The sequence below is a fragment of the Apus apus genome, chromosome 1 (assembly GCF_020740795.1).
Source record: "Apus apus isolate bApuApu2 chromosome 1, bApuApu2.pri.cur, whole genome shotgun sequence".
NCBI lineage: Eukaryota > Metazoa > Chordata > Aves > Apodiformes > Apodidae > Apus > Apus apus.
This window is the reverse complement of record NC_067282.1, coordinates 95,729,685-95,754,740: the sequence shown is the minus strand read 5'-3', so window position 1 is coordinate 95,754,740 and position 25,056 is coordinate 95,729,685. Positions and strand designations below refer to the sequence as shown.

Genomic DNA, 25,056 nt, shown 5'->3' with positions numbered 1-25,056 from the left:
ATCAAGACTGACAGCAGGGTGAACTTTTCCTGATCGATTGCTACCTTCTGATGGCCGTTAAATCCCAACATTTTGGTTCCTCTAACTTTCACTGCTGGAGCTAAGGGAACGCAGTTGTTGCTTTGCTTTGTCCCCCAACACCTTGGTGACAGTAAATTTCAAGGAGCCAGATGCAGCAGCCCCAGCCTAGACTCCTGGAGGAATGTTCATAGGTAGAGTCAGAGATCTGGGTCAGGACAGACATATTACCATGATAAACACTTGCACGTGCCCAAAGTCCTGATTGTCCTCAACTGGAATGACAGACAAGCAGCCAGGAAGGTGAGTGACTGGCAGCCCTGGAGATGTGACAGAAGCAACCTCCTGTCTTTTTTCTATGTGCAAATTTTTTATTGTCCATACCTACTTGGGGGGAAAATCCACTACAGCACTACTGCTTTTCTATGTTGCAACGGATAAAATAGCAAACAGCCAATCTCTCAGCCTTGACCTTCATGCTTCTCAGCCTGCTAGCAATCTATTGCAAAAAAAAAAATTAGAATTAAAAAATATTTGAACACTGAGGAACTGAATAAAACAGAGGATTAAACCCCACTGATTACAGCAATATTCTGCCTGTTGTATCTACTGAGATGATTGTTTGCTTGATACTTTTTGACTGCTGCTGTGGGCTAGTCCTGATGATGTTACACACCCCAATGAAGTCCAGAAGATATTTGACCTTCCCATCATGTGCTGTCTGCTCTCCCATGCTACCTACAAGTGGCATTACTAGTGTACTGCTAACTTACCTGTGTTCTGTGCAATACAGGTACCATGGTCTCCAGTGAAGTGCTGCAGGGTTTTCCCAGCTTTGCAGAAAATAAATCCACGGGAACTAGGATGTTTCCCAGTTTCTGATGTGGTAAGGATCCTTCTCACAGGCTAAGGAGGTTCTAAGCAGTTTCTTTGTGAAATAATTGGTGCACTTTATGAATATAAATCTATTCTAAAAGCCCATGCTGGCCAGGTTGTGTAGGAGTATGTCCTGACATCTAAGACAGTGCCATGTCCTCTAGGGTTGCTGTGCATGGACTGAGAACAACAGCCAGATCTTTGGCAGTTACTCAGTCAAAAGCCTTGGCTTTGATAGAGAAGGCAGGAGCTATTCAGTTAGGAAACTGGAAAGGTGGTGACCCACATCGAACTTTAGGAAGCTGAAAGCCATTTAGTCCCCAGGAACTTGAGCTCTGAGTGAAAGATGAAGAGAAGACAAATCTCTAGACTTGCCATGCCAGGGCTTGTGAATACCTCCAAGTTTCCTTCAGTTCTGCAGAGCTGGAGGCAAATTACAGTAGCACACTCAATAGCACAACCAGGGGCTCATTTTTTCACCATTGTAACAGTTACCAGCAGTCTGAAGTGACTGCAAGACCTCAAACAGCAAATCTGATTCAGACCTTGATATGGTTTGACCTGGCAGCTCAAAGACACTATGGATTCCTATAACCTTCACTGAAAGCCCAGAACACGGGTATTTTCTTCTGCTGTGGAAAACGGGGTGAATACAGCTAGCTAAAATGTCTTCAGATACATCAAGTTGTATTTTGGCTTACAGGAGACAACTCTGTTGTCCTAACTAAACTCATCTAATCTGGGGAGCTACAGTTCCTACTGGACATAAAAGCATCAGTGACACATACCAAAGGTGGTTGTTCCAGTTTCCAAACAGAGGTTCTGCTATGATGACACCAGCCACTCAAAAATCATGAGCTGGGATACTGAAATAGCTTTATAGCTATGAACCCAGCAACACAACCATAGCTGAGCCATGCCATCATTGTATAATAATGTACCTTCTAACAAAGCAAGGGTGGCCTTTTTACAGAAGTGAGCCTGTGTGTCAACCTCTTACCTTGCAGGGACACGATGCAGCAGTGAGAAAACCAGAAAAGACCCACCTATCCTCACAGCACAACTATGGGCATTGCAGCCTGGGAGCAAAACTCCCTGCGTTTTTCTCCACACCAGCACTCAGGGATGTGTAACTTTGAGCTGTGATTGGTACACTCACTGAATTTAATTACAGTTCCTCACTGTTGTGTTTAGTGATGATGCAGGGTGAAATCTGAACTCCAGTGAAATCAGCAGGAGCCTCTTGCTGTTGATTCAGTGGAGGATTGTGCTTCCAAACTGGTCATAATCTTACTAACCCAGCAAATGCTGCAGTAATTGTAGGTCATACTGCAAGCTGGCCTCCACCTGTAATTGCTGTGACACTCTCTGAACATCCAGATCTTGTGGGTGAAGTGGGACAAATCCCCAAACACAAAGCTAGTTTTTATGCTCTTCTGCTGCTTAAATAGATGGCTAACCACCGTAATGAGTACATGGCACTTAGGTATTAATTGTGATTGGCCAGGAGGTCAACATGCTTTTTCTAGTAATACTGGGATTTAATGAGTTCATTAATCAAATAATCAAGACAGACATTGCTGTAGAGGACAAAAAATTCAGGCTGCACATAGACACCTTCATTCAGAACCTTCAGAGCCATGGGCAGCAATTGTATATTGCAACATTATCAACTTATTACAGCTCTCCATAACCATGTGCCATTACTTAATGACATTATCGGCCTACACTCCCTATTTTCATTATTTTTACACTGTTCCACACTCCTGTCTATTTTTTATTAATTTTTTTGGTACTTGTTCTGGTTCTTACTTAAAGATGCTGGGAAAGGGAACAGTTCTCCACACCCTTCTTTCCACTACTGCTTAAACTCACAGGTAGGAGCACCATCATGCCTTTGGCTCATTTCACTAGGCAGCAAGACCTTAAGCACAAAATTAATATTAGAGGGTCCCAAAAGACCTATACACAGTTTCTAGAGTTGCTGCTACCACCTTAATTCAGCAGCTCTGCTTTTCAGAGTGGCCCTGACGAGGTCACTTGCCTCCACATCCTCAGTCATAACAAGAGGATAATTATAGTGTCAGGAGTCACACACTGTATGTCAGTATTAAGCCAATAGTTTGGGCCCTCCCTGAGCTGGAGCTGCTCTGCCCCTGGAGCTGTCGTAAGGATTTGTTTTGTAACCGTTTCTGTCCAAACATCTCGGGAAACAGGTTTTTGAAGGTGCTGCTACTGACCTCAAGTGTTGTGTGCCTTCAAAATTGTGATGAGTGGTATTTGTTTTTCCTGGACTTTTTGTTTCTTTTTGAAGTTTAAGCACGGAAGAAACAGTTCAGAAGGAGCAGAGAAGACTTTTTAAATTAGTTTTCATATAATTATATAACCCCTTTGAAGCTACAATAAAAAGGAGAACAAGAAGCAGAACTTTTTAAAAAATGTTTTCCTCAGAAGCTGAACTCCAATTCCATTTTCTCTCTTTCACACAAGAGAGCTACATTACCTCCTTTGCCGTATTTATGCTGGACAAGAGTCAGGTTTATCCAGCAAGTAGAGCAGAACCACTGCCTACTGGGAGACAGCAAACCATCCAGCTGGGACCAGGACTGTGGATCCACCCCTGCCTGTTCTGCTGAGCTAGCTGTCTCAGGCTGAACTGGGACTTTCCTCCAAGTTTCCTTATTCAGTCCTCAGCTATCAGGCACTTCTTGTGTGCTCTTCCTTCTCATATCACCCCAAGAACTCCCCATTCTCACCATGCATTTGATCTCCTATCAAAGAACAGGAACCACAACAACTAGTTCAAAACTACTCCCTGAGAAACTACAAGGAGTTCACAAGCTTGGGCCGCCTGTGGGAAGCAACTTTAAGGCTGGGTGCAACTTTCAAGACCAGCAGCTATTTTCCTTTAATTCCATCTACAGACTCAATTGTTCTGCACTGGCATGGATTAGCTGAGCCCACTGCATTCCTAGCACCAACTCCTGCCCTCAACGAAGCCCTGCAATGCCAGCCTGACAGCAGTAGCTCCTGTGAGCAGCTACCACTGGCTCTGCAGGCACAGGGACAATGCAAGAACAGGCCCTGTGGTAGACAGCTCTGGACAGTCATCAAACCTGGCTGCACAATAGCCAAGGAGAAAGGGGAGGGGAGCCCTCAGTGCCTTCCCTCTCCTCTTGACCCCCGAGTGGAAACACCACTACCTTTTGGTTTACCATGAAGTGCCCAAGCCATTTTTTTAAGACTGTTTTTTCAGATCACAGGCAGAAAGACAGTGGGAAGCAGAATGACTGCACTCCCACACTCCCACTAGCACTAAGACCTCCTTCAGCCTTGGCAATAGGTTGCGAGAGGCAGAAGGGTTTGACTGCACCATAGCTTGCTCCACTAGAAAATGTCTATTTTCTAGACATAGCCTTGTCCTGCTAGCATGCTCTGACAGATATATTGATTTACTTTTTTTAAAAAGCATCCACTCCTTGAGGATACAAAGTGTGTTTTACATTCCTGGTACCTGCTACAGTGTTCATGCAGACTCTTGCAGTACCGCAACACTGAAAAAATGCAAAATTGGCAATATTACTTCAGTTATGAATGCCATAAAAATACAAGTGATTTTGGTTCATTGAAGGCAACTATGATGCACTCAATAACATGATATTCTGTGCTAGGCTCAGAGGCACCACAGGCATGTCATTTGGGTCAGATCATGTTCAAACCAAAGCTTTCTGCAAGGAGGAGACAGATTACCTGGAATTTTCTCTATCTAAGCGCTGTGTTAATTTTGTGGCCTAGGGCTAGGGCACGAACAGCCAAATGCTGAATTTTACAGAACTCTTTTGATGCCACCTACTGGACTTCACGTGGAAATCCTGACTTCTGCTCTTGGGAGCGATGAGCAGTAGCAGCCTCCTCAGACGTTAGCACATCTCATGAGAGATTCTGCCTCAGATACCTTGTCTGCCACAAGATACCTTGCTTTTTGCTAACAGCACTCTTGAGAGTACTTGAGATGCTGAAATTGTACTTCCAGGCTAGGCCTTAAGATAAAGTATCCGTTATTTAAAATCAATTTTAATGGACAAAGTAAAAATTTTGCTGCTTGTTATTCCAGTATTTTTAAGCAGTCATGTAGCTCTGCCTATCTACTAATATCCAACAATTAAAACAGATGTTTCCAGCTGATGTTTAATTTCTCAGCCAAACAGCAGAAATAGTAATATTTAAAACGTGGCTGGTAGTTGAGGCTCCTGAACATAAATTGTATTTTTGGTCCCTGCCAAGGTAGACTCTTGCTATGTGTGACATCCTGAATAGTGAACTTCAATGAGAAAGCTGTGTTAAATAGCATTTGGACTTCTTCAGGTAAAAAAATTAACCCCCCCTTCCCATTCTCTCTTTTTAAAGAGCAAAATAAGCACCTTGATATTGCAAGTGTGACATAAGGATTTTTGGTTTATAAAGAAATTAGTCTTAATTTATATTTAGAAATATTAATAATATCTGCCTTTCATCTTGAGCAGTATGACAGGGTTTAGAGAAGATCAAACATACTTAAAGGCTTAAAACTTTGAACACGCAAATTCAGTAACACACTTTTTGTCCTAAACCCTAATTAAGTTTTCAGGTTAAGGAGGCAACAGTAAATGTAAGTACAAGCAGTCTGCTAAAAATAGCTTCTTTTGCTTTTTAAGGTGCTAAGACAAAAAGGCATGCAGAGGAAAGAGGGAGCAAGTATACAAAATGTCTTCTCTAAACTACAGGGTGTTTTGACTTTCACAACCCTCTCCTACGGTATCACTTGTAAGGTCCATTTCTCCTGCTGAAGCTGGAGAAGTCGCTGACTCAGCTGTCCTTGCTGACTCAAATGCAACTGGGAACAAACCCTGAGTGCTCTCCTTCCAATACAAACAATTTCTGGTAGTTGAGTCTTCTATCAGAAGAAAGTTGATTATGAACTTCTTAAACTAGAGCAGGGTAGATTTAGATTAGACATTAGGAATAAGTTCTCTACAATGAGGGTGATGAAGCACTGGAACAGGTTGCTCAGAGTTGTGGTGGGGCACCCATCCCTGGAAACCTTCAAGGTCAGGTTTGACCTGGCTCTGAGCAACCTGATCTAGTCAAAAAGGTCCCTGCGCACTGCAGGGCAGGCTGGACTAGATGACCTTTAAAGGTCCCTTCCAACCCCACACATTCTATGATTCTATAATTCAGCCCTGTAGGAAGCACAACCCTTTTCTGCGTGAGCAGTAACAATCCCCTTCTCTACCCACACCCACTCCGTAAGACGGACCATGTCAGAGCTGCAAAGACACCACAGCTGTCACGTCTTCAGCTACATCAAAGGCAAGTTGTCACTCTGTAAACCCCCACCTGAAGCACGTGTTTGGGTGGTTCAAGATACCGTCTCACATCTCACTAGTGAGACATTCAGTGCAAGACTGAAAGGATTGCCATGACCACCCGTCCAAACTAAACCATGCTGACATGTTGCAACAGATCTTACACAGCACACAAAATCAGTAATCTGGATGGTCAGCTGAAAAACATACTCTGAGGACTCTGGATGTCTTCCACTTTCTTCCCTTTCTGCTACCTCTTTCAAGTCACAATCAGTCAATGCATTTAGGCACACCTGTAACTTTTAAACAAGCAAGCTGGCTCACCACAGCAAATAGGACAGTCCTTTGAGTTTTTTATCTGCTAAATAACCTTTCAAACAACAATCTATGAAATGTAGCTAGTTACGTTGGATCAAACGGATTTAATGTTGTTGTCAGAATAAAGCAGACTTTCATTCTAAGTCCTCTGCACTAAGCAGGGGAGAAGAAATGACAAAGTAAAAGCATCAATTTACTTTATATCTCAATGATCCAATCTGCAAACTGAGGTAAGAGGTTGTGCTAAAAAGGGTACATGCCCAGATCAGCAAGCTGCACAAAACCTGAAGAAAGGTGAAGGCAGAACTGTGGGAAGGAAACCTGGAAGAGGATTTTTTTGTGCACTTGGCTTGACCATGACCTGCTACTACCCTAGAGGGAAGAGCCTGATTTTGTTACAGAAACATGAAGCCTCTCTAACCTGTTTTACAGGGAGAAGCAGCAGTGCAGAGTCTGACTGCACAGAAGAGAAGACAATTAACCAAAAAGCTCATGTCTTCTAAAGTGGAAGTGGTTTCAGCCATTGGGTGTCCTGGCCTTCCTGCTTTCTTCCCTCTCCTCACAAAAATGAAAACACACACTAATCCAGGAGGGAGGCTTGGACATTCTGCCTGGCATTTCAGCAAAACATAAGAGAAGGTTTCAATCAGAGAGATGCTGGAGAATGGTAACAACCAAACCTGCAGATGGAGCCCACAACACATGAAGCAGAAACAGAGGGGGTGTGTTTTGGAAGAGACTGAATACAGCACAAACTGATAACCCTGAGCACTGGGATAATGAACAAGGAAAATGGGCACAAACTGCTATGTTACACACTGAAGCTGGAAGCCTCCTCATATACAGTCAGCCAGAAAAAAAATATATGTCTGGTCAGCTGAGACTGATAGAGAGTCCTTGAGTGTCAGTCACCTTGCCTGTCTCACACACTCACCCACATGGGATGTGCCTCTAGTTGTGCTTCTTTCTTTGAGTACAGCCCTAAACAGCCCTAATTTACACCATCTAATTTAACTTAAGTAAGCTGAATCACACCCCTGGAAACTACTTATCAGCTACAGATAACTGCTGAAGAAAAAAGACCAGAGTGTGTTATTCCCAGTGTCTGATCCAACTGCCCAATGGAGCAGTAGGGAAAAGGTGATGTTGGCTCAGGTTCCATCAAACCTGACACTTCCATGGAGGCAGGGCAGGATGAAAGCCACAGCACAAGACATTGTACCTGGTCCTGAAGATGTCTCTGCAAAAATCTGTTCCTCTACCTTTATGAAAGATTAAATCAAACTCAGTCAAGCACTACTAAGGTGACAATGAAAATGAGAAACCTATTTTACAACAGAGGACAGGAAAACCTGTTCTTGTTTAGACTTGCGAAGACTGAGGGGAAATATGATTACTCAGCGAAGTATAATTTTTTTTCCCTGATAGTTGGGGGTGATGCTGAAACAACAAAAAAAAAGTGGCTACAGTAATGTTTCTAGATGACAATTAGAAGGGTTCCTAACCACCACACCAACAACGTTTTGAGCCAGGTTTCCAGTAGGATTACTAGGTATATCAATATGTACATGCATATGTAACAGCACAAGAGGAAAAATGGCCATTTTGTCTCAAGGTGAGATCTGATCCCTTTCAGCGTGGACTTGAACCTATTCTCCACTGGTAGGTCCCTTGCCACCCATTGTTTATCTGCCCACAGCACAAACATCATTCCAAGGACAAGACAGCGGCAAGTGCCGTGCTTTTATATTTTATGCCACCAAATGTGTGCAATGGAAAATAACACATGTAGCAAACTCCAAGGCAATGATGGAGGGGCAATGCTCGATAAATAGCAGCAGCTATCCCAGGGTTTGTATTCTAAAACAATTGAATGATTCCTTGGAAAAGGAATAACAGATAATGGATATGGTGTCTTTGATAGTGAACTCTAGCCACACACCAGACAGTACAGAATGTTATTGGCAATGAAGAGTGTCCATGTGTTAAGATCAGTCAGACAGCAAAAAGTAAATGGTGCCAGCAGTTACCCTCTCTTGAGGAAGAACAGGTGAACAGTTTGCACAAAATGACATTTTATTTAAAGTGGCTTGCACTGCAAATCTAACTGCTGACACTGGATGTTTGATGTATGCTTACAGCTAGGGATGGACATGTGCTAGTATGGGCCAGTATTTATCCACTGGCCAGGTACAACTGCCCAACATACAGCAGGGAAGGAGCAATGCCAGGATCCCAGTGACAGTGATGGAAAGAACACTCTCCTCAGCCCAGCAGTCTCACACAGACTCACACACTGGCAAAGGGCAACAGCTCCAATGGAACACAAGCCTTCAGGCAGCGATGGGATCCTCAAGCAACCCAGGATGGCTGCAGCATCCTCTAAAACAGCAATCACACCCAAACAACTCAGGCCTGAGGCCAGAAGAGTTCAGGAGGTATCTCAGACCTCAGCTGGCCTGATCGTGGATAATCATCAAAACAAGGTATAAGCATATATGGTACCAGAATGCCATCTAGTAGAGTAACAGCAGCAACGGTGAGGGAGAAAGTCTCCTACCTGTCAAAGCAATACAAATAAAGGGTGGGCTGTTGATTCAACATGGAATATTATGAGTTACCAAAAGGCTGGTGATACAGAGTGGTAACTTTCAGGCAGGTCTAAGTCACTGAGCACCTGGACCAGACATCAGGAGGCTGCTGTGGGCTGGCTGCTGCTGGGGCAGAAGGAATACAGGAAGTCAGTTCTGAGAAAGAACCTGTTCAACTGCTGAAACGCAGCAGCAGTTGTTTGGATTCATCAGATGTTAATGCCCACCCACAAAACAGGAGTACTGCTTTAAAGTGCTGTCAGGATGTGGAGCTCCAGGGCACAGAGCAGCTGCCAAACTGATGCAAGTGTACATCTATGGAAAAGGTGTGGCTGGGATCCTCAGACAGAGGGATTACTTAATCCAGCCTTCCTTTTTTCCTCATGGAGACTAACACCTTTATAGTAGCATCTAGGCACTATAAATTAAGTACTCTACAAATACATAACAAAAAGACATCTCCTAACTTAAAAAACAAACAGAAAACTTATATGTAGACCATTAACGTGGAAGTGGGAAATGCCAAAATTAAGGCTTTTAGCCAAAGCTAGACCAAAAAGAGATGCCAAGGGAAAGAGAATGAAAGGAATCACAGCACTAGGCACAAGGCAGTAAAAGGAATTAACTTTTCACCTGCACAGCCTCAGCTGACCACAAAACACCACTAAACTGGTTTTTCTGTGACCACAGATTAGAAGAAGTAGGTGAAAGGTTGAATCTATCTACAAACAGGATGACAATTTAGATATATCCTTCTACTGTGTTTTTAATGATGCAGCTGTACATTTGTGGTTATCTCTTTATTATTAGTTATCTAGCTGTTATTACTAATGATGTAACGTGCTCTGTCCTGGAGCAAGACAATTCTGGTGCTGAATGCAAGTTCAGGCTGGGCTCCCAGCTGCAGAAATAACGAAACCCTTGCTGCCTCACATTTTAACATCTGAAGCTGGGGCAAGATTTATGTCTCCTGGACTGGCCACCTGTTAGCATTTCGTAACATCTTCTAACAATTTAATTATGAAGGCTTTTCTCATTCTGTTAGGTTTCTGAAGTTACACTACACTTTCTTTTATGCAGTGTTTGCATTAACTTACTATGATTATTTAGTTTCATTGGATTTCATAATTCATATGATCAGTAAGGCTCTTTGCTAGAAATAGTTCTTTGAATGCTCTTGGTCCCCAGTTCATGTTGAGGGATTAACAGTCTGCTGGAGTTTTTCTATGGGGTATTTCCCTCAACCCTGTTTGTATGTAGTAAGCAGTGGTCACAGCTTAAAGGTTATATACATCTGGAAATCCTAATCCTCTCTAGATGACAGAAAGGAAAAGAGTCAGAAGCTGTAATTTCCTCTGGTTTCAGTTCTCTCTCTCCCCTTCAAGCCAGCAGCCATTTCAGAGCAGAGAAAGCCTCTTTTATTCTAACTTTCGCAGCATTATTTACTTACTCATGGTTGGCTAGGTAAGTAATTATTTCTGAAATTAACTTAATTACTTAGTAATTAAATGCTTTTGATGCATAGGAAGAAATTTTCCTTCATTAAGAAGCAACTTTGTGGCAATAAACTTTTTACCTTTCCCCAGTTACTTTATAAATAACGAGACACAAAAGGCCCAAACTCACTCCTGTTGCTCAGATGAAATATCCATTTACTTTTCCCTTTGGTCTGCCCAGCACTTCTACTGAGCAGTGGGTCTGCCTGCACCTTGCCTTTCCAGCTCTGACAAAGATTATATATAAATGAACCATTAAATGATACTTCTGTAAAGCAAACAAACCACAAGAGTAAAGGTGAAAATTAAGAACTTTGTGGTTTTACTAATATCCACTCTTATTTATATAAAAGAGATTAAAAATAAACTTATGTGAGCATGCACTCTTACAAAAGAGAAAAGTAAAGCAATTCTCTGATTTTACACATGCTGCTTTTGCCAGCCTTCAGCCAGGCCCTTCACATTGTCACGGTATTTTCAGCTACTGCTGCAGCTCTCTAAAGGGCAGTTAAAGGCAGTCAACAGGTGCTCTTAGAAAAAAAACCTAAAGTCAAATGAAATGAAAGGAAAAATGCAAATTACCACTTTATTTTCTCAGCGATCTTACAGCTACCTATACCAGGTTCTGCAAATAAAGCAACTCTGGTATCTACAGTGTCAAGCATAAACTGGGACAGTGCTGAGCCCAGTTTCAGGCCAAAACCATTGGTGCTTCTCACCTTGGGAAAACAACTAATTAAACATAGAGGATGGTTGCACCTAGCTACCTGCCATCTGCAGCACAATGAGTATGTGGCAATAATGCAAAAGCAATCAGCAACCAGGAATGCAGTGTTTTGTGAGCTCAACAGTAATTTGCTTAAATAATTAACAAATCGTTTGAGTAATAAGGCCTGGCCGGACCCAGCAGAGCTGTCTGAAGGAAACTCTTTGCATGGTCAGATTCTCTCTCATGCTGGGAAAGGGAAATTGGATGCTCCTGTGGCCAACACCAGCATTTGGGAGCATCAGAAAGTGGCTTCCCTGGGGCTGCTTCAGCTTTGAAGGGAGATCTTGGTCTCTCGCTCCTGCTGCTCAGGGACGCCCTGCTGGGAAGTGGCCCATGGTGCTTCCCGTGCCACATCTCCTGCAGCCAGGCACTGAGGGAGGGAGGCCAGGCAAGCCCTGGTAGAGAGCTGGGCAAAATTCAACATTTCTCCAGGTTTCCATCTCAGGGTCTTAATCCAAGACTTTTTAAAGCAATGTGAGTAATCATTGCCACCTTTCCAAAACAGAAGCCATTTTGTTTTAATGGGAGATGTGACAATATCTTCACTGCTTATAAAATAAATAAATAAAAATCAATCAAGTGGTTTATTCAGAAGAGCAGGTTTTCAGCAGAGGCAAAGAGGAATGGCTGCAGTGGTGCCCCGGCTCCACTCCCCCTGAAGTGAGGAGAGGGAATACCATTGTCCACTGTCACCACAGCAGAAATATGCCAAATAATTAATAAAAATATGCAGCCCACAAAAAGGCCATTCCCCCTAATCTTTATCCATTCTTTATTTTTAAGATTCAAGATTATTTTCAAAGACCTGCTAGCAGTCTAAGAAAACTGAGAGCCTTTTAATTGAACATAGGTGAAAACTGGAGCTGGGAAACACCATTCAGTTACAGACCACTGGTTTTAATCTTATATTAACTAGTTCAAAAACGTAATTTCCTTCTGCTGTGAATTCTACCTAAAGAGTTCGTGCTGTCTGTGTTTGTGTTAATGGGAACATTACCAGGTCACAAGCACACAAGCAGCAAACCAAATGCTATTAGCTATTTATCCTGTTTAAATACCTCAATGCTATTTCTAATCCGTATTTAATAACATGGCAAGATGCCAGCTGAACATTCTACATGGAGACAAAAAATCTTATATCCTTTTTAAATTCTTACAGGGAATTACTTCAACAAAAGAGCATTATATTCTCGAACACATTATAGGTCTGGGAAAAACAGATTAACTGGCATTTCAATGACACATCCTGTTTTACACTTCACCATATGATACTTAACCTGTGACACACAGCCATGCTGTTTCAATCTAAATGCAAAAACTGAGCACATGTATATAAAGTATCTGATTTGTGTTGTAAACAAACATGAAAATAAATAAGAAATAACCAAATAAATAAGCTACTTTATGCAGCTTCAGGGAGTAGACTATTGAAGGCTTGAGAAAATAGTTTGCCAATGGTATTCCTAACTCTGATTTTAAATCAAGAGGTGAAGGTGAGACATGAAAAGAGGGATTTGGTTTTGTGGGTTTTTACCCCACTAATAGTATGTGATACTTTGGTCCAAGTAGAAAATAATTCAAAGGACCAGGTAAAATATTATATAAAACACCTGTCAGCCCTAGTGGGCACTGGACATGTCCTGAAAGAGCAGTTAAAAACTGGGCACAAATACCAGCAAAAATCCATTATCTTGACAGAGAGGGAGCTCCCCTTCCTTATGTAAACTAAAATTCCAGGCTATTCATCATCTGGCTCTCCCCGCCACCTCAATTCCATTCTCAGGTTTTGGGAAGCTATGAGAAACACAGTATTTCTAATTAAAATACAGATTTTAAATAAATATATACTGCATTAATCATACTGCAAACCAATCAGCTCCAGTGTGTACAGCTGTAACACGGATATTCCTCAAAACAAGGACTGTCCCTAAGGACTTGGTCCCCAGGGAGCCTCCAGCCCCTGTGTTGCTCCTGGCAAAAAGGAGGGGAATGGTTTTGCCAAGGCAGTTGGTAGGGTGTTTGTTTCTGTAGGTGACATATGCCCCAAATTTTTAAGGCTTTAGGATATATTTGCATCCTATTTCATCTGCCACCCTGATGGCACATTGATTATTATTTTTTTTTAATAAAATGCCCAGGTTCTGTAACAGCTTTAAAAAATAATTTCAGAAATTACTACCAGATAAATGTCAACGATTCTCCAAGACACAAATGAGAATTTTTCTGAAATCTGAGTAAAAGTTTAACTTCTCTGTAACTATCCAACTTGAGTAACTTGGGAAAAGGCACACATTTGTGACTCCAGTCCCACTGTAATTTCCTGTGCAACAATTATAATACTAGTCTATTTTGAATATTCAAAGATATGCTGAAATTTCAGCATAGGAAGAGGGGGGAAAAACAAAAACCACACAAGATGGGAAATATCCCCTTTGCACCTCTGACTGTCTCTGAGGCTTTAAAGTAACCATCTCCTGGCAGATGGCACATCTCACAGCTGGCCAGTGAGCCAGTCCCAGGCTCCTGACAGAGAGGAGGCTGGATGGGCATCCTCCTCCTGCCAGAAGGCTCCAACAGGCTGCCCTGTGGGTAGCAGGCTGCACGAGCTGCCACTGCTTGCCTTGAGAAGCTCAATACTCCTACAACAGAATTAAAACACCTTCCTGCTGAAAAGGCAGGTGTTATTGAAAGCAAGTGGAATGGAGTCACTCGACTCTTTCGGGTTTTTATCAGTAAATAATCAGACACTGCAAACAGAAATGCATACATGTCCTTATCGCAGCGAGAAATTTTATTATCTGAGAGAGAAAATAATCAGGCAGCCTTTCACATGACATTTACTTACGTTTCTTGGGCAGAGTCTGAGAAATGAGCAACTTCTTACTTTTTCAAAGCAGCAGTAGGACCTTTTTAGGGGAGAATTAGCTTAGAGTGAAAAATGAAGATGCAGAGAATACAGCCAGTGATGGCACAGGAATAAGTCTCTATGGTTCCATGGTTCACTTCTCTTTCCATAAAATATGTATAATATTTCCTTCCACAACCATATTACTTTTACTATCTCTGAAGAAGAGGGGCCTGTCTCTTGCTAAAACATATACAGGTGCCAATTCAAAGCAGCTTCACCTGACATAAGCATTCTAAAAAAGTGTGGTCATATTAATAATTTTCATTATCACTTCTGCTTCACAATATTTAAACTAACTTCTAAAAACAAGCCATAAATATAATTTTATATGGATTTATTTGAGACTGTAAGAAAGGCCAAAATGCAGAGTCCCCGTGACGACTAACCCTGGCTGGTACCTACCAAGGTAAAGAGCCAAAAAAAGGCAGACTGTTTGTGGAAGCAGAGTGGTCACAAGGCTGCCTAATCCTTTTCCTGCAACGAGGGCAACAAAGTGCTGCAGAGAACTGATTTCAAATGGGAGAAAACGTTGGTTTAATATTAAAGCTACCTAATAAATAAAATTAGATTTTCTTTAATCAACAAAAATTTGTTGGTTTTATTGTTAGGGATGCTAATAAAACCAAAATTTAGATTCTTAAGTGGACTGGGCATGATTTGTTGTACCCATATCGAGAACTGGACACAACACCTTTTAATCTTTTTAATGCCTACCACATTCTGGTTTCTCAAAGCATGTGGGTAACACATTGCTTATTCCACAAGCAATCTCAAAATCTGTGGGAACCAGAAGCTACTGAATACCATTTAAAATCTACATACTGCTACGATAGGAAGTAAGAGCAATAAACCATACATTGCCTAACCATAAGATCGATGCATACGCTTGGCTCCTCACATTTCATCCCTCTGATGCTCTCTCACTTTGCAAGTAATTATTATATGTTGATGTTATCAACGAGACAGCAGGACTATCTCTGTAACTCTGTGTCTATGGCACTGGCTTGGGAGAGGCATGCATAGTGATCTTCCACTTAGGCTTCAGGTAAGACCACAACCTCACTCACCCGCATCCCGCATCAGTGGCCTAAGTACAGGGCTAACAAAGCACCTATGGCTGCCTCCTCTCTTTTGGCAACTGTGCCTAAACCCCTTATGAATGGATCTAGACCTGACAGGTAATACTTCCTCAAAAAAAAGCTCTTAATTTTTTAGTTAATTAAGACCATTTCAAACTTTTACCAGAATTTACTGATAATTTGAGTATAGTAAAATTTTGCAACTAGTTGGCCAAATCCCTTTCCTCCCCTCACCCAGAAAATCATTAACCACACTCTAATGTTTCACATTTGTGAATGCCAGGAGTTCTCTAAACTGGTTTGTTATTCATCTATATACAAATATGAATCAAGCCTGTAATTAAACAGACACACAGCATGAAAATTCCCTGGCACAGCTACATGGCAATCACCTCATGCAGCCACTATCAATGTTTCTGAAGAAGGCTGCAGCTCTCCAAAAAGATTTGGGAAATGAAAATTCACTTAAGACAACCAGGGACCAAAGGCAGAAAGCAGGCAAGGAAAACTTCCATCCTTGCCCCTACTCTGTGATGATCACAGGTAAGATCAGCCTTTTAATTAATCTAAAACTCAAGGAGAAAAGGCAATATGGTTGAATTTTGGGCAGCAGGTTGATCTCATCAGAAGCTTCTGCTGATTTCAGCCAGCAAGGAACACCGGACGCACCCTAGGACTGAATCAGGAAAGTGTCCCCTGTTTAGCAAAGGGCTTAAATAGCATGTGACTTTAAGCTTATGCTTAAAGTAAAACACATGGTGAGGTGCTTTACTGAAGCAGTGTATTGAGAGTAAATAAAAATACAAAAAGGCCTAGGAACACAGCTTTAAAAGCATTTGCTTTGTTCCAAAACTGTTTTTGCCTAAAACATGAGGGCAAACAGTAGAGATCTGCAGTCACACTGAGACTAAATAGATGCTTACAGCTTGTATGATATTAAGGGTACCTGCAGTTTTAGGACTTTTAAAGTATGGACAAAAAGATGGCTTCAAGAAGTATGGCTAGATAATTTAAAAAATTAAAAAAAAAAAAATAAATGCAGCTTCATATGTCTGATCACTGATGTATATCTGTTTATTTGCATCTTTCTGGAACAAGACTTGAGCTCTATGTTGCCAGAACTGACACTGCCGTTAACAGCACACTACTGCTCCATTAAGCACCCCTACAGGCACAAAGTGGCAGAGTCAATGTTGGTGTGTTTTCAAAGCTATTCTTTAGTTAGCAGCTCCAAGGAACCTTGTTTCTTTTTAGCAGTCTAAGCTCTAAAAAGGTGATAACCTGAATGGCTGCAAAGAAAAGCAAGAGAAGTAAAAAAGGGAAAGATTACACATTCAGAAACTTTGCATAGCTCTTTCAGAAAAAAAAAACATTAGTGTCATTGCCTTTTAAACCAAAGTCTCTCAAGCACAGTTTTATTGAAGTCTGATGGAAGCACACTCAGCTCCCAGAAAAACTGCTGCAGGTGCACCCTGCATGCACAATAACCTGAAGAGTTATGAAAGGAATTTGTAATGCCAGTTCTTCTTAAGCTGCATTAGGGAACTTGAAATTGCCATATTCCAGGAAAAAAAAAAAAAAAAGAAAAAAAAAAGGTAGCTGAGAAAGGGTAAATATCCATGGGAAGGGTGCCAGCTTCCTGCTTGGTACAAGAGTCTCAGGAACAAAACTGCAAAACGCCTTTGAACAAACACACCTCTGCTGATTTGGTACTTTTTGTACAGCTGTGTGTAGTCAAAGAAGCCAAATCACCACACAAAAAGCTAATTAAGTAGCAGCCAGAAAAGTGGGACTGCATTGGATTTGCTGGGCAGCCCCACAAGGCTCAGTCCTGACCAGCTTTGGTTTGATTCTGGTTTTAGCAGATATAGCCTAGACAGTGCTCATGCTCTGCTCCAGGGGAGGGGCTTTCTCCTGAATTGGTTTTTTCCTTATTCTGGGGAAACTTTCTAAATTACTCAGGGAGCAGACAGGTCTCATAGCCAACTGTAAACCAGAATATCAGAAAAAATGGTGGAGGGAAACAACATTTTTAAAAACATCAGGATTAGAAAGGTAGCAATGCGGCACGTGAGAAAAGCTCCTGCTTTTGAAGAAGGTACATGAAATGTTACTGAAGGAGAAAACCAGAGGGGGGAGAAAGGAGCAGATGTGTTCCTCAGGGACAAAATGGCACCATTTTGACAGAAAGTGGAATGCAGCAGTGCTGGTAGGGATGGAGGAAAAGAAGGGAAAGAAAAGCCATCTATTTCTACCATTGTCTTCCCCGCTCAGTCCATGGCAATTTGTCCTGCATCACGCAAATCCAATGCACTCAACCCTTTGCCAGATTTACATAGTTTCCTTTTCTTGGCTAAATATCCAGTAACTAAACTTCCCCAAAACCCTCTTTTAATCCATAAATACAAAGCTAGTGTAACTCCACACATACAAGCCTTCAGTTTCATCCTCCTGAGGTCATCTAAATAGTGGGTTCCTACAGTGAATCTACACTAAGTAAGGGCAGTAAACACCTGTCCATTTTCATTCTGATACAGGATGTCAGCTATTCTTATAAACCAAAACCGCTCAGCTGATTTAGAGACTGCACCAATGAGCAAAAATCAGGATCTTAAAACACAAATACCGACTCAGTGGTTATACTGCAAATGTAAACATTTACAGTATAATCAGGTACAGTACAGAGTCCACTGAATGGACATACAGGCTAGGGGGGTTCTGCAGGGATCTGAGCTCTGCCATCCATGGACTCCTTATCTACAACATTCAAAGCCCAGAAGTTCAGCTTGAGAACAGTCCATTTATACTTTAAATGTAAGTTATATATAAACAACAGATCCATCACATCACAGAAAAGGAGATTCTTTTTTGTGCACTAGTATGAAACACCCATTACCATTTAAGCTGGATATGCTAACTGTGGTGTTCAGAGGCACATATGCAAGCATTTGTTATTTGTATGTCTCTACTCACAGCAAGACTTTTACTTTCTTGTTTATCAGCACTTTTGATAACTCAGCACACTTCTAAGTATGTCAAGTCAGTCAAGCACATCTCTGGAACAGTGCAAGGAAATTCTGTATCAGTAACCTAACCTTGGTCCCTGGTAGGAATGAAATAACTCTCCAAATGAAAACAAATTACTTTGATTTAGAGACCAAGAATGTTGCAGAACTGAATAAAACCTATTACTTTTTGTTGGATAAAATCTATTACATTATACTCATGGTCAGCTTTTACTATGCACCATTTAACTCAGAAACTAAGCAAGAATTGTCCTGGAAGATGAGCAATCTTAGAGAAAGCTTTATGCTCAAGCTCGGTTGTTTGGCTGTCTTCACCACTTACAGATAAATCACTAGCCCTAGAAATCTCTGCAATGATGAAATCTGCAGTTGTGATTCTGCTGTTTAAGTTTTCTTTGTGTAATAAAATTTCAAATTGATTGGTAGGTAACCTTGGAGGGTATTTATTTTAACTTAGAAATAAACTTTTAAATTGCTTAATTTGGTTGCATAATTTTAGTGAGAGCTCTGCTATATCCACATGGTAAGATAAATTTATGACATATATAGATGTTTTCTGTCAAAAAAGGGCTTTTGCCACAGAAGAATAATTTTAAAAAGCATACATACACCATTGACCTTGGAAGACCAGTTAGCAAGCTTCAACATCCCCAAGGTGCCCTACCCAACGTGCCAGACACACTTAGATAAATTACCAAGACCAATCCAGACCATCCAGTGTATCTGGATGACCCTTGCAAACATTTGACTTTGAAACACCAGGAACATGAAATACATGGTACCTGGTATTTCATGGGACAATTGAAATCTAGTAAGCAAGTGAAACCCTCAAAGCAATTTTGATATGGTCTTGGGCTTAGAGCCAAGGAGTCTTACATAGTTCAAGTTCATTAAGGGCACAGTTCAGTTGCCTACGGGCAGATGCCATCATGTAGCTTGTCCAGCATTGAGCTGCTGGTCCTGAAGGACATCATCTCCCATAGATGCTGCTAACCCTGCTAAATGCTGGAGTATCTCAGATAGCAGAAAGCCTTGACACTGGGTGTCTGAGTTCAAACTAAATAGCACTGCATAGCAACCCAAGTCAGCTTAAAAACACAATTGCTGATACATATGCTTGTGGAGCTAGCAGGAACTTGGTTACCCACCTCACTGTGGGAGGCACAAGGCAAAACAATAGTCACAATATTCAAATACATATATGCAAAATTAAATGAACCAATGCAAAGAAGCAGGAAGCAGAAAAGGAAAATAAAAACACACAAATCCTCTAAGGAGAACAAGCTTGATCAACAACAGCAAAAACAAGAAACACTACTCGTCATACAATTATATCTGAACAGTTTATTTCTGATGGTGATACTTCTGTTTGTTATTATCAAAACGTTGTTACTATCAAATACTTTAATGTTAGCAAAGTTTAGTGTAATGTGCCCTAGCACGGAAACTGTGAAGATCATTCAGTCACTACCACTATATTATTATCTTTCAAGTCTTCTCCTACTATAGGACTTACTTTTAATGTTTCATTTGCATTGTGCTATCAAGTCGTGGTATGGATCTCCTACCTCTAGCACTATGTATGCAGGCACAGACAACAGGCAGACAATCCCCACCTTGACCATTCCCCAACAAGCCAAAAATCCACCTTCTCCAACAAGCTAAAAATCAACAGGCAGGTGAAACGAACGAAAGTAGTCACGATGAAGAAATTAGAACAAACAACAATCTCAGTATTTTAAGCAGCCTAGTCACATCCCAGTTTCTAGCGGTGTTACAGAATGGTAGAGTTTTAAATACAGGTTTGAAGAAGGTCAGGGAGCTGATGGATAATACAGTTAAAAGGAAGGCCTCAGCTGCATGGGGCAAAGTACCCAAGGTGCTTGCTGAAAAATGCAGTAGAAGGGTGAAAGAGGTCAGTGGTTCTTGCAAAGCAACGGTGGGTGTCAACACCTTAAAAGCACATGAGAGTTATAAGGCAGGCACAGAACAATGATTTAATAAAGCATAAGAGGTGTTGACTCGTGTGCATTAGAAACGTGCATGTGAAGGGAAGTGTTCTGGGCTGGAAACGAACATTTGCATTCAGTTTGGATCATCCTCCCACTTCCTTAACCCTTGAGTTTTAGCAGTTTCTCAGGAAGGAGTACGATGGCTGTGGACCACGTACTGTGGTCAGGTATAAACACGATAATTCCCAAACACCAGAGTTCATGCTGTCCCACTTCAGAATCCACTCTCCCCCTTTATGCCATGAAAATACATCATCAGCTATTTAAGCGCAGCATGCTCTTAAAACCTACTTTAAGCCACCACAGAAAACTTCCAATCTCCTTTTTTTTGTATCCCTTTTCTGTTGCCAGGAAATGGGTAGAAAGATAGTGAGCATTCTCCAGGTGACAGCAAGAGCAGCATGAACATGAACTGTCCTGACAGCAGGAAAGAGAAATGCTGCTCATTTCCCAGCATGGTGGCACCAGTACATTTTGGTGGGTGGGGAGATACTGAGCTCTTCACTAGGCATTTTTTTCTTCCATTAAATTGGAGAAACTCATGCCAATCTGTAACTAAAAATCTAATCCAATCTCAATTAAACCAATCTCAAAAAGTGTAGCTCCAGGTGAGGTAAAATATCCAAGCTTTCCAATAGTTCTCCACTGAAATCATCAGAAAAGCAGCTGTAGTATTTTCTAGGCATTCTTAAGTTACTATTAGTATGTCAATAATAAAAATGCTACTTGTTCTGTCAGTATTAATTCACAAATATTTTCAAAATCATGCTTAATCCTAATTTTTGAGGACCACAGAGCCACAAGAGATGCTTTTATTATTATAGGTTGCCCTCTAATTTTGGCCAGACTGTTCTTCCATAAAGCATGCACCCAAATACAATAATGCACATGCAGCCATTGTAGCTTTCGCCTCTACCACTCTTCTGCATTCTCTAATGGATCAAAGAGCATAAAGGAAGAATAAAAAAAGTTGCACAAGTGTCCCTGCAAAGGGGGCTGTTGACCTGTGAGCCAGAAAGTCCCTATTCATCTCTGCCAGGCTCAACTAATAGCTCCTGCTGTTTGACACAAAATCAGATTTCAACTCCAGCGTTACCATCCCATTGCCATACACTGACCTGACATACAGAGTTGCCTTTAGACCACAGAATCCATCCCAGCCTGATTGCCTGAACTGGGGAGAGGATAGGGCACATTAATGAACAGTGGTCAGTACTATGATTCATTTTTCCAGTATGGCATCATTCAGCACGCCCAACACCACTACTTGTAAGCCTCAGAGCATTCCTCAGCCTTTTTCAAGTAACAGTACTCCTGATGAGGCTCAGCCTTGAAAAAAAGGAGTGTGTGCTGAGGTGGGATAAATTAAGGCATAAACATTGCTTCAGCCCTAACAACCCCCACCCCGAGGGCTGGCAACGAGTTTTTCTTTCACTGTTAATTCCAGCTGCTACAGAAGCAGTATCGGCCAACTCAGGAGGTACAGTATTTGCATGGAAGGTATGGCTTGTAGTGAAGAAGGTGCCAAACACCTTCTGCTTCCTTAATTTTAGTTCCTTACTTTTAGGTCTACTCTGAAAAAAATACCTCACCCTGCTGCACAATTTATTTAGCCCAGAGAGTTAAAGAAGAGGGAAGAAAACACCTTGGGATGGCTTCTACACACAGAAAGTTCACATCTAATACCTGGTCTCTGGACAGATGCTGCTTCCATGCCAAGTCCCACTGATTTTGGTGGGATTCCACACATATGCTAGAAAGAAGCTTTAAGGCTCTATGCTATAAAAGGCTAGAAACTAGTTTTCAGACCATTATAACTTTTCTCTTTTTTGTCCATTTCCCTCTAACCTACATTCTCCCTGCCCAAACATACACAAACTGGACAATTATAAGGGATGCTACACTGCTGGACTGTTTACTGACTCTCTGAAACCAGCTCTGCCAAACTTTGGGACAAGTGTCAACCATAGTTCATATTGGAAGATCCCAGTATTACATTTTAAGCTGTATTTTCCAGTTTCTTCCACCTCAGTCACCTTTGTACTCTTCTTACTGCATTCTGAAGACCTTAAAATACCTTGAGAACTCTTCATGTCACAAGTTGCAGCTAGTGATTTCAAACAGACAGTGCTGAGTACATTCCTGCCCCTATTCTGGGTCATAGCCCCACCGTGAAGAAGGCAAAAGCAGAGCCCCTGAGACCATGGAAACCAAAATCCCTGCATATCCTTTTCCTTTAAAACTACAGAAACCTCAAGTAACCCAGCACAGGGCCCAACATAGGGGAAACTATGGGGGAGACCACCTTGCAGGTCAGGTTTGTGCTTCTCTGGCTGGAGCAGTGCCAACACCTCCCAGGGCCAAGGGGACAGGCAGCGCTGGCCTTCCGCCACCCTGCGGAAAGCTCTGTCCTGTCCCCCTGCCGCCCGCAGAAGGAATGAGGAACCAGAGGCAAGTTTGTTTGGGGTGTTAATAATCAAATCACCTTAGCCAGGCTGGACTTTTGCCTGCCAGATTTAAATGCCACCTACAACAGGAGCTCCCCAGGACTCCTGGAGGACGGGAGGGTAGCAAACCCGGGCTTCCCCAGCAGCCCCCCACACCATACCTTGACAAAGAGGGAGATGTCGTGTTCCTGCTTCTCCTCGTCCTCCTCTTCCTCCTTCAGGGCGGCCGGCGAGCCCGTCTCGTCCTCCTCGTCCTCCGCCCGGCCCTGCACGCCGTTCAGGCTCCGACCTACCGCGTCCCACTGGCCGCCCTCAGGGTCCGGTGATCCGCCTTCCCCTGCACCCGGGGCTACGCTCCCCGCTTCCGCCACCGCCAGGACACCGGCTCCCCGCTCTGACCCCGGTGTCTCCGCTCCGTCCTCGCCGTCGGGGCCGCCCAGCACGGCCGCCTCTGCTTCTCCGCAGCTCTCAGGAGCCACCTCGCTCCGCGCCGGGGCCGCTGCCTTCTCGGGAACGGTCTCCGCCGGAGCTGCCTCCCGCACCGCATCCTCGGGATCTCTCACCGCCGGGGCTGTCACCGCAACTTCTTCGGGATCTGTCCCCTCCGCGGCTGCCTCCCTCACTGCCTCTTCGGGGTCCCTCTCCTCCGAGGCTGTCGGCTCTGCCTCTTCTAAGTCTCTCCCCGCCGAGGCTTCCTCCCTCACCGCTTCTTCGGGGTCTGTCCCCGCCGGGGCTGTCGCCTCCGCCTCCACGGCATCTGTCCCCGTTGTCTCTTCGGGGTCTGTCCCTGCCGGGATTGTCCCCGCCGCCTCTTCGGGCTCTGTCCCCTCCGGGGATGCCTCCCTCACCGTCTCCTCGGGGTCTGTCTCCCCCGGGGCCGTCTCCACCTCTTCAGGCTCCGTTCCCGCCGGGGCCATAGCCGCGTCCTCGGGCTCTGTCCCCGAGGGGACTGCCTCTTCGGGCTCCGTCCCCGTCGGGGCCACCGCCTCGTCCTCTAGGTCTGTCCTCGCCGGGGCGGAACCCTCAGGCGCATCCACCCCAGCGGCCGCCGGCTCCTCTCCCGGCAGACCCTCGCCCGCGAGGCCGTTCCCGTTGGGGTCTCGCTGCTCAGCCCCCGCTGGAACCTGCTGCCCCACGCCCGGCCCGCTCGGTGTCTCCGCCGCCCCCTCGGGGGAGCCGCTCCCCGTCCCGCCGCTGTCTTCAGGGGGCACGGCCGTCGCGGCCGGCTCCTGCTCAGCTGCCGCTTCCCCGTTCAGCTGCGGCGCCTCTCCCGGGGATGGCCTGTCGGGGGGCTCCGCCGCCACCTCCTGGGACACCCCGGGCTGCGGCTCCCCCGCCGCCGCCTCCTCATCGCCTCTTTCCCGTGGGAGATCGCTCCCCTCCGGCGGCGGGGAGCCGGGCCGCCCCGGGCTTTCCGCCATGCCGGCCTTCCCCGGAGCCGCTGTCCAGGAGCGCAGCGAGGCGGGCGCCACCGGCCGCGGGGACTACAGGGGAAGAGCGGGGCCGAGCAGGGACGAGCGGCTACCAGCGAAGCCACCGCCTCTTAGGGAGCAGCGCCGGGCACCGACGGGGGGGACGCCAGCGCCTGCGCACGGGCCCGCGGCGGGGCGTGTGTGCCCGTGTGTGCCGCGGGAAGGGTGGCGAGGGGGCGGCAGCCACAGGTGGCAGTGTTCCTCCTCCCGCGGGTCCCTCGCCTTCCCCACCCCCCCTGCCCCGCCCCGGCCCGGTAAATCTCTTCTCCACTGATTCTGGCTGCAGCTGGCACCGGAGGAGGTGGCGACAGCGTGACCGTGGTGGCACCCAGCACTGCCAAGCCCCCTTTTGGCCATCTCCTCCCTGCCCACCGGCTGCTTGCAGGTGCTCAGTGGGAGCGGAGCCTTTGCAAAGAGCGGCCAAAAAAGCTTGTTCCCACCTCCAGCGGCTCAACCGGGGCATCCCTGCTCAGCACCTGCCGCCTGCCCTGCCCAGCCTTCGCCTCCCGCCCCAAAGCCCCCCCGAGCTCCATTTCTGCCCTTGCTTTTCCCCCGCGCCACTGCTCACGGCCTCAGGCGCAGTGTCCCTTGCTGTCCCCAGCCACCCGCACGGCACCCACAGGCCCTGGGCCCTCTGGCAGGTGGGAGTGAAAGCCACCCAGGGGCTGAGGTTTTGCCGGCCACCAGAACTAGGAGAGC

At 44.2% G+C, this 25,056-nt stretch overlaps 1 protein-coding gene across 1 annotated transcript in view; it reads right to left on the bottom strand.

The window, feature by feature from the left end:
• The window catches only part of CLIC6 (chloride intracellular channel 6), a 32,363-nt gene extending 8,212 nt beyond the window's left edge, over positions 1–24,151 (bottom strand). Inside the window, exon 1 of the mRNA XM_051608266.1 lies at positions 23,047–24,151. Coding sequence (XP_051464226.1) covers positions 23,047–23,802 — 756 coding nt within the window. The 5' untranslated portion in view covers positions 23,803–24,151. The remainder of the gene's footprint in view (positions 1–23,046) is intronic.
• Positions 24,152–25,056: the final 905 nt, after the last annotated feature.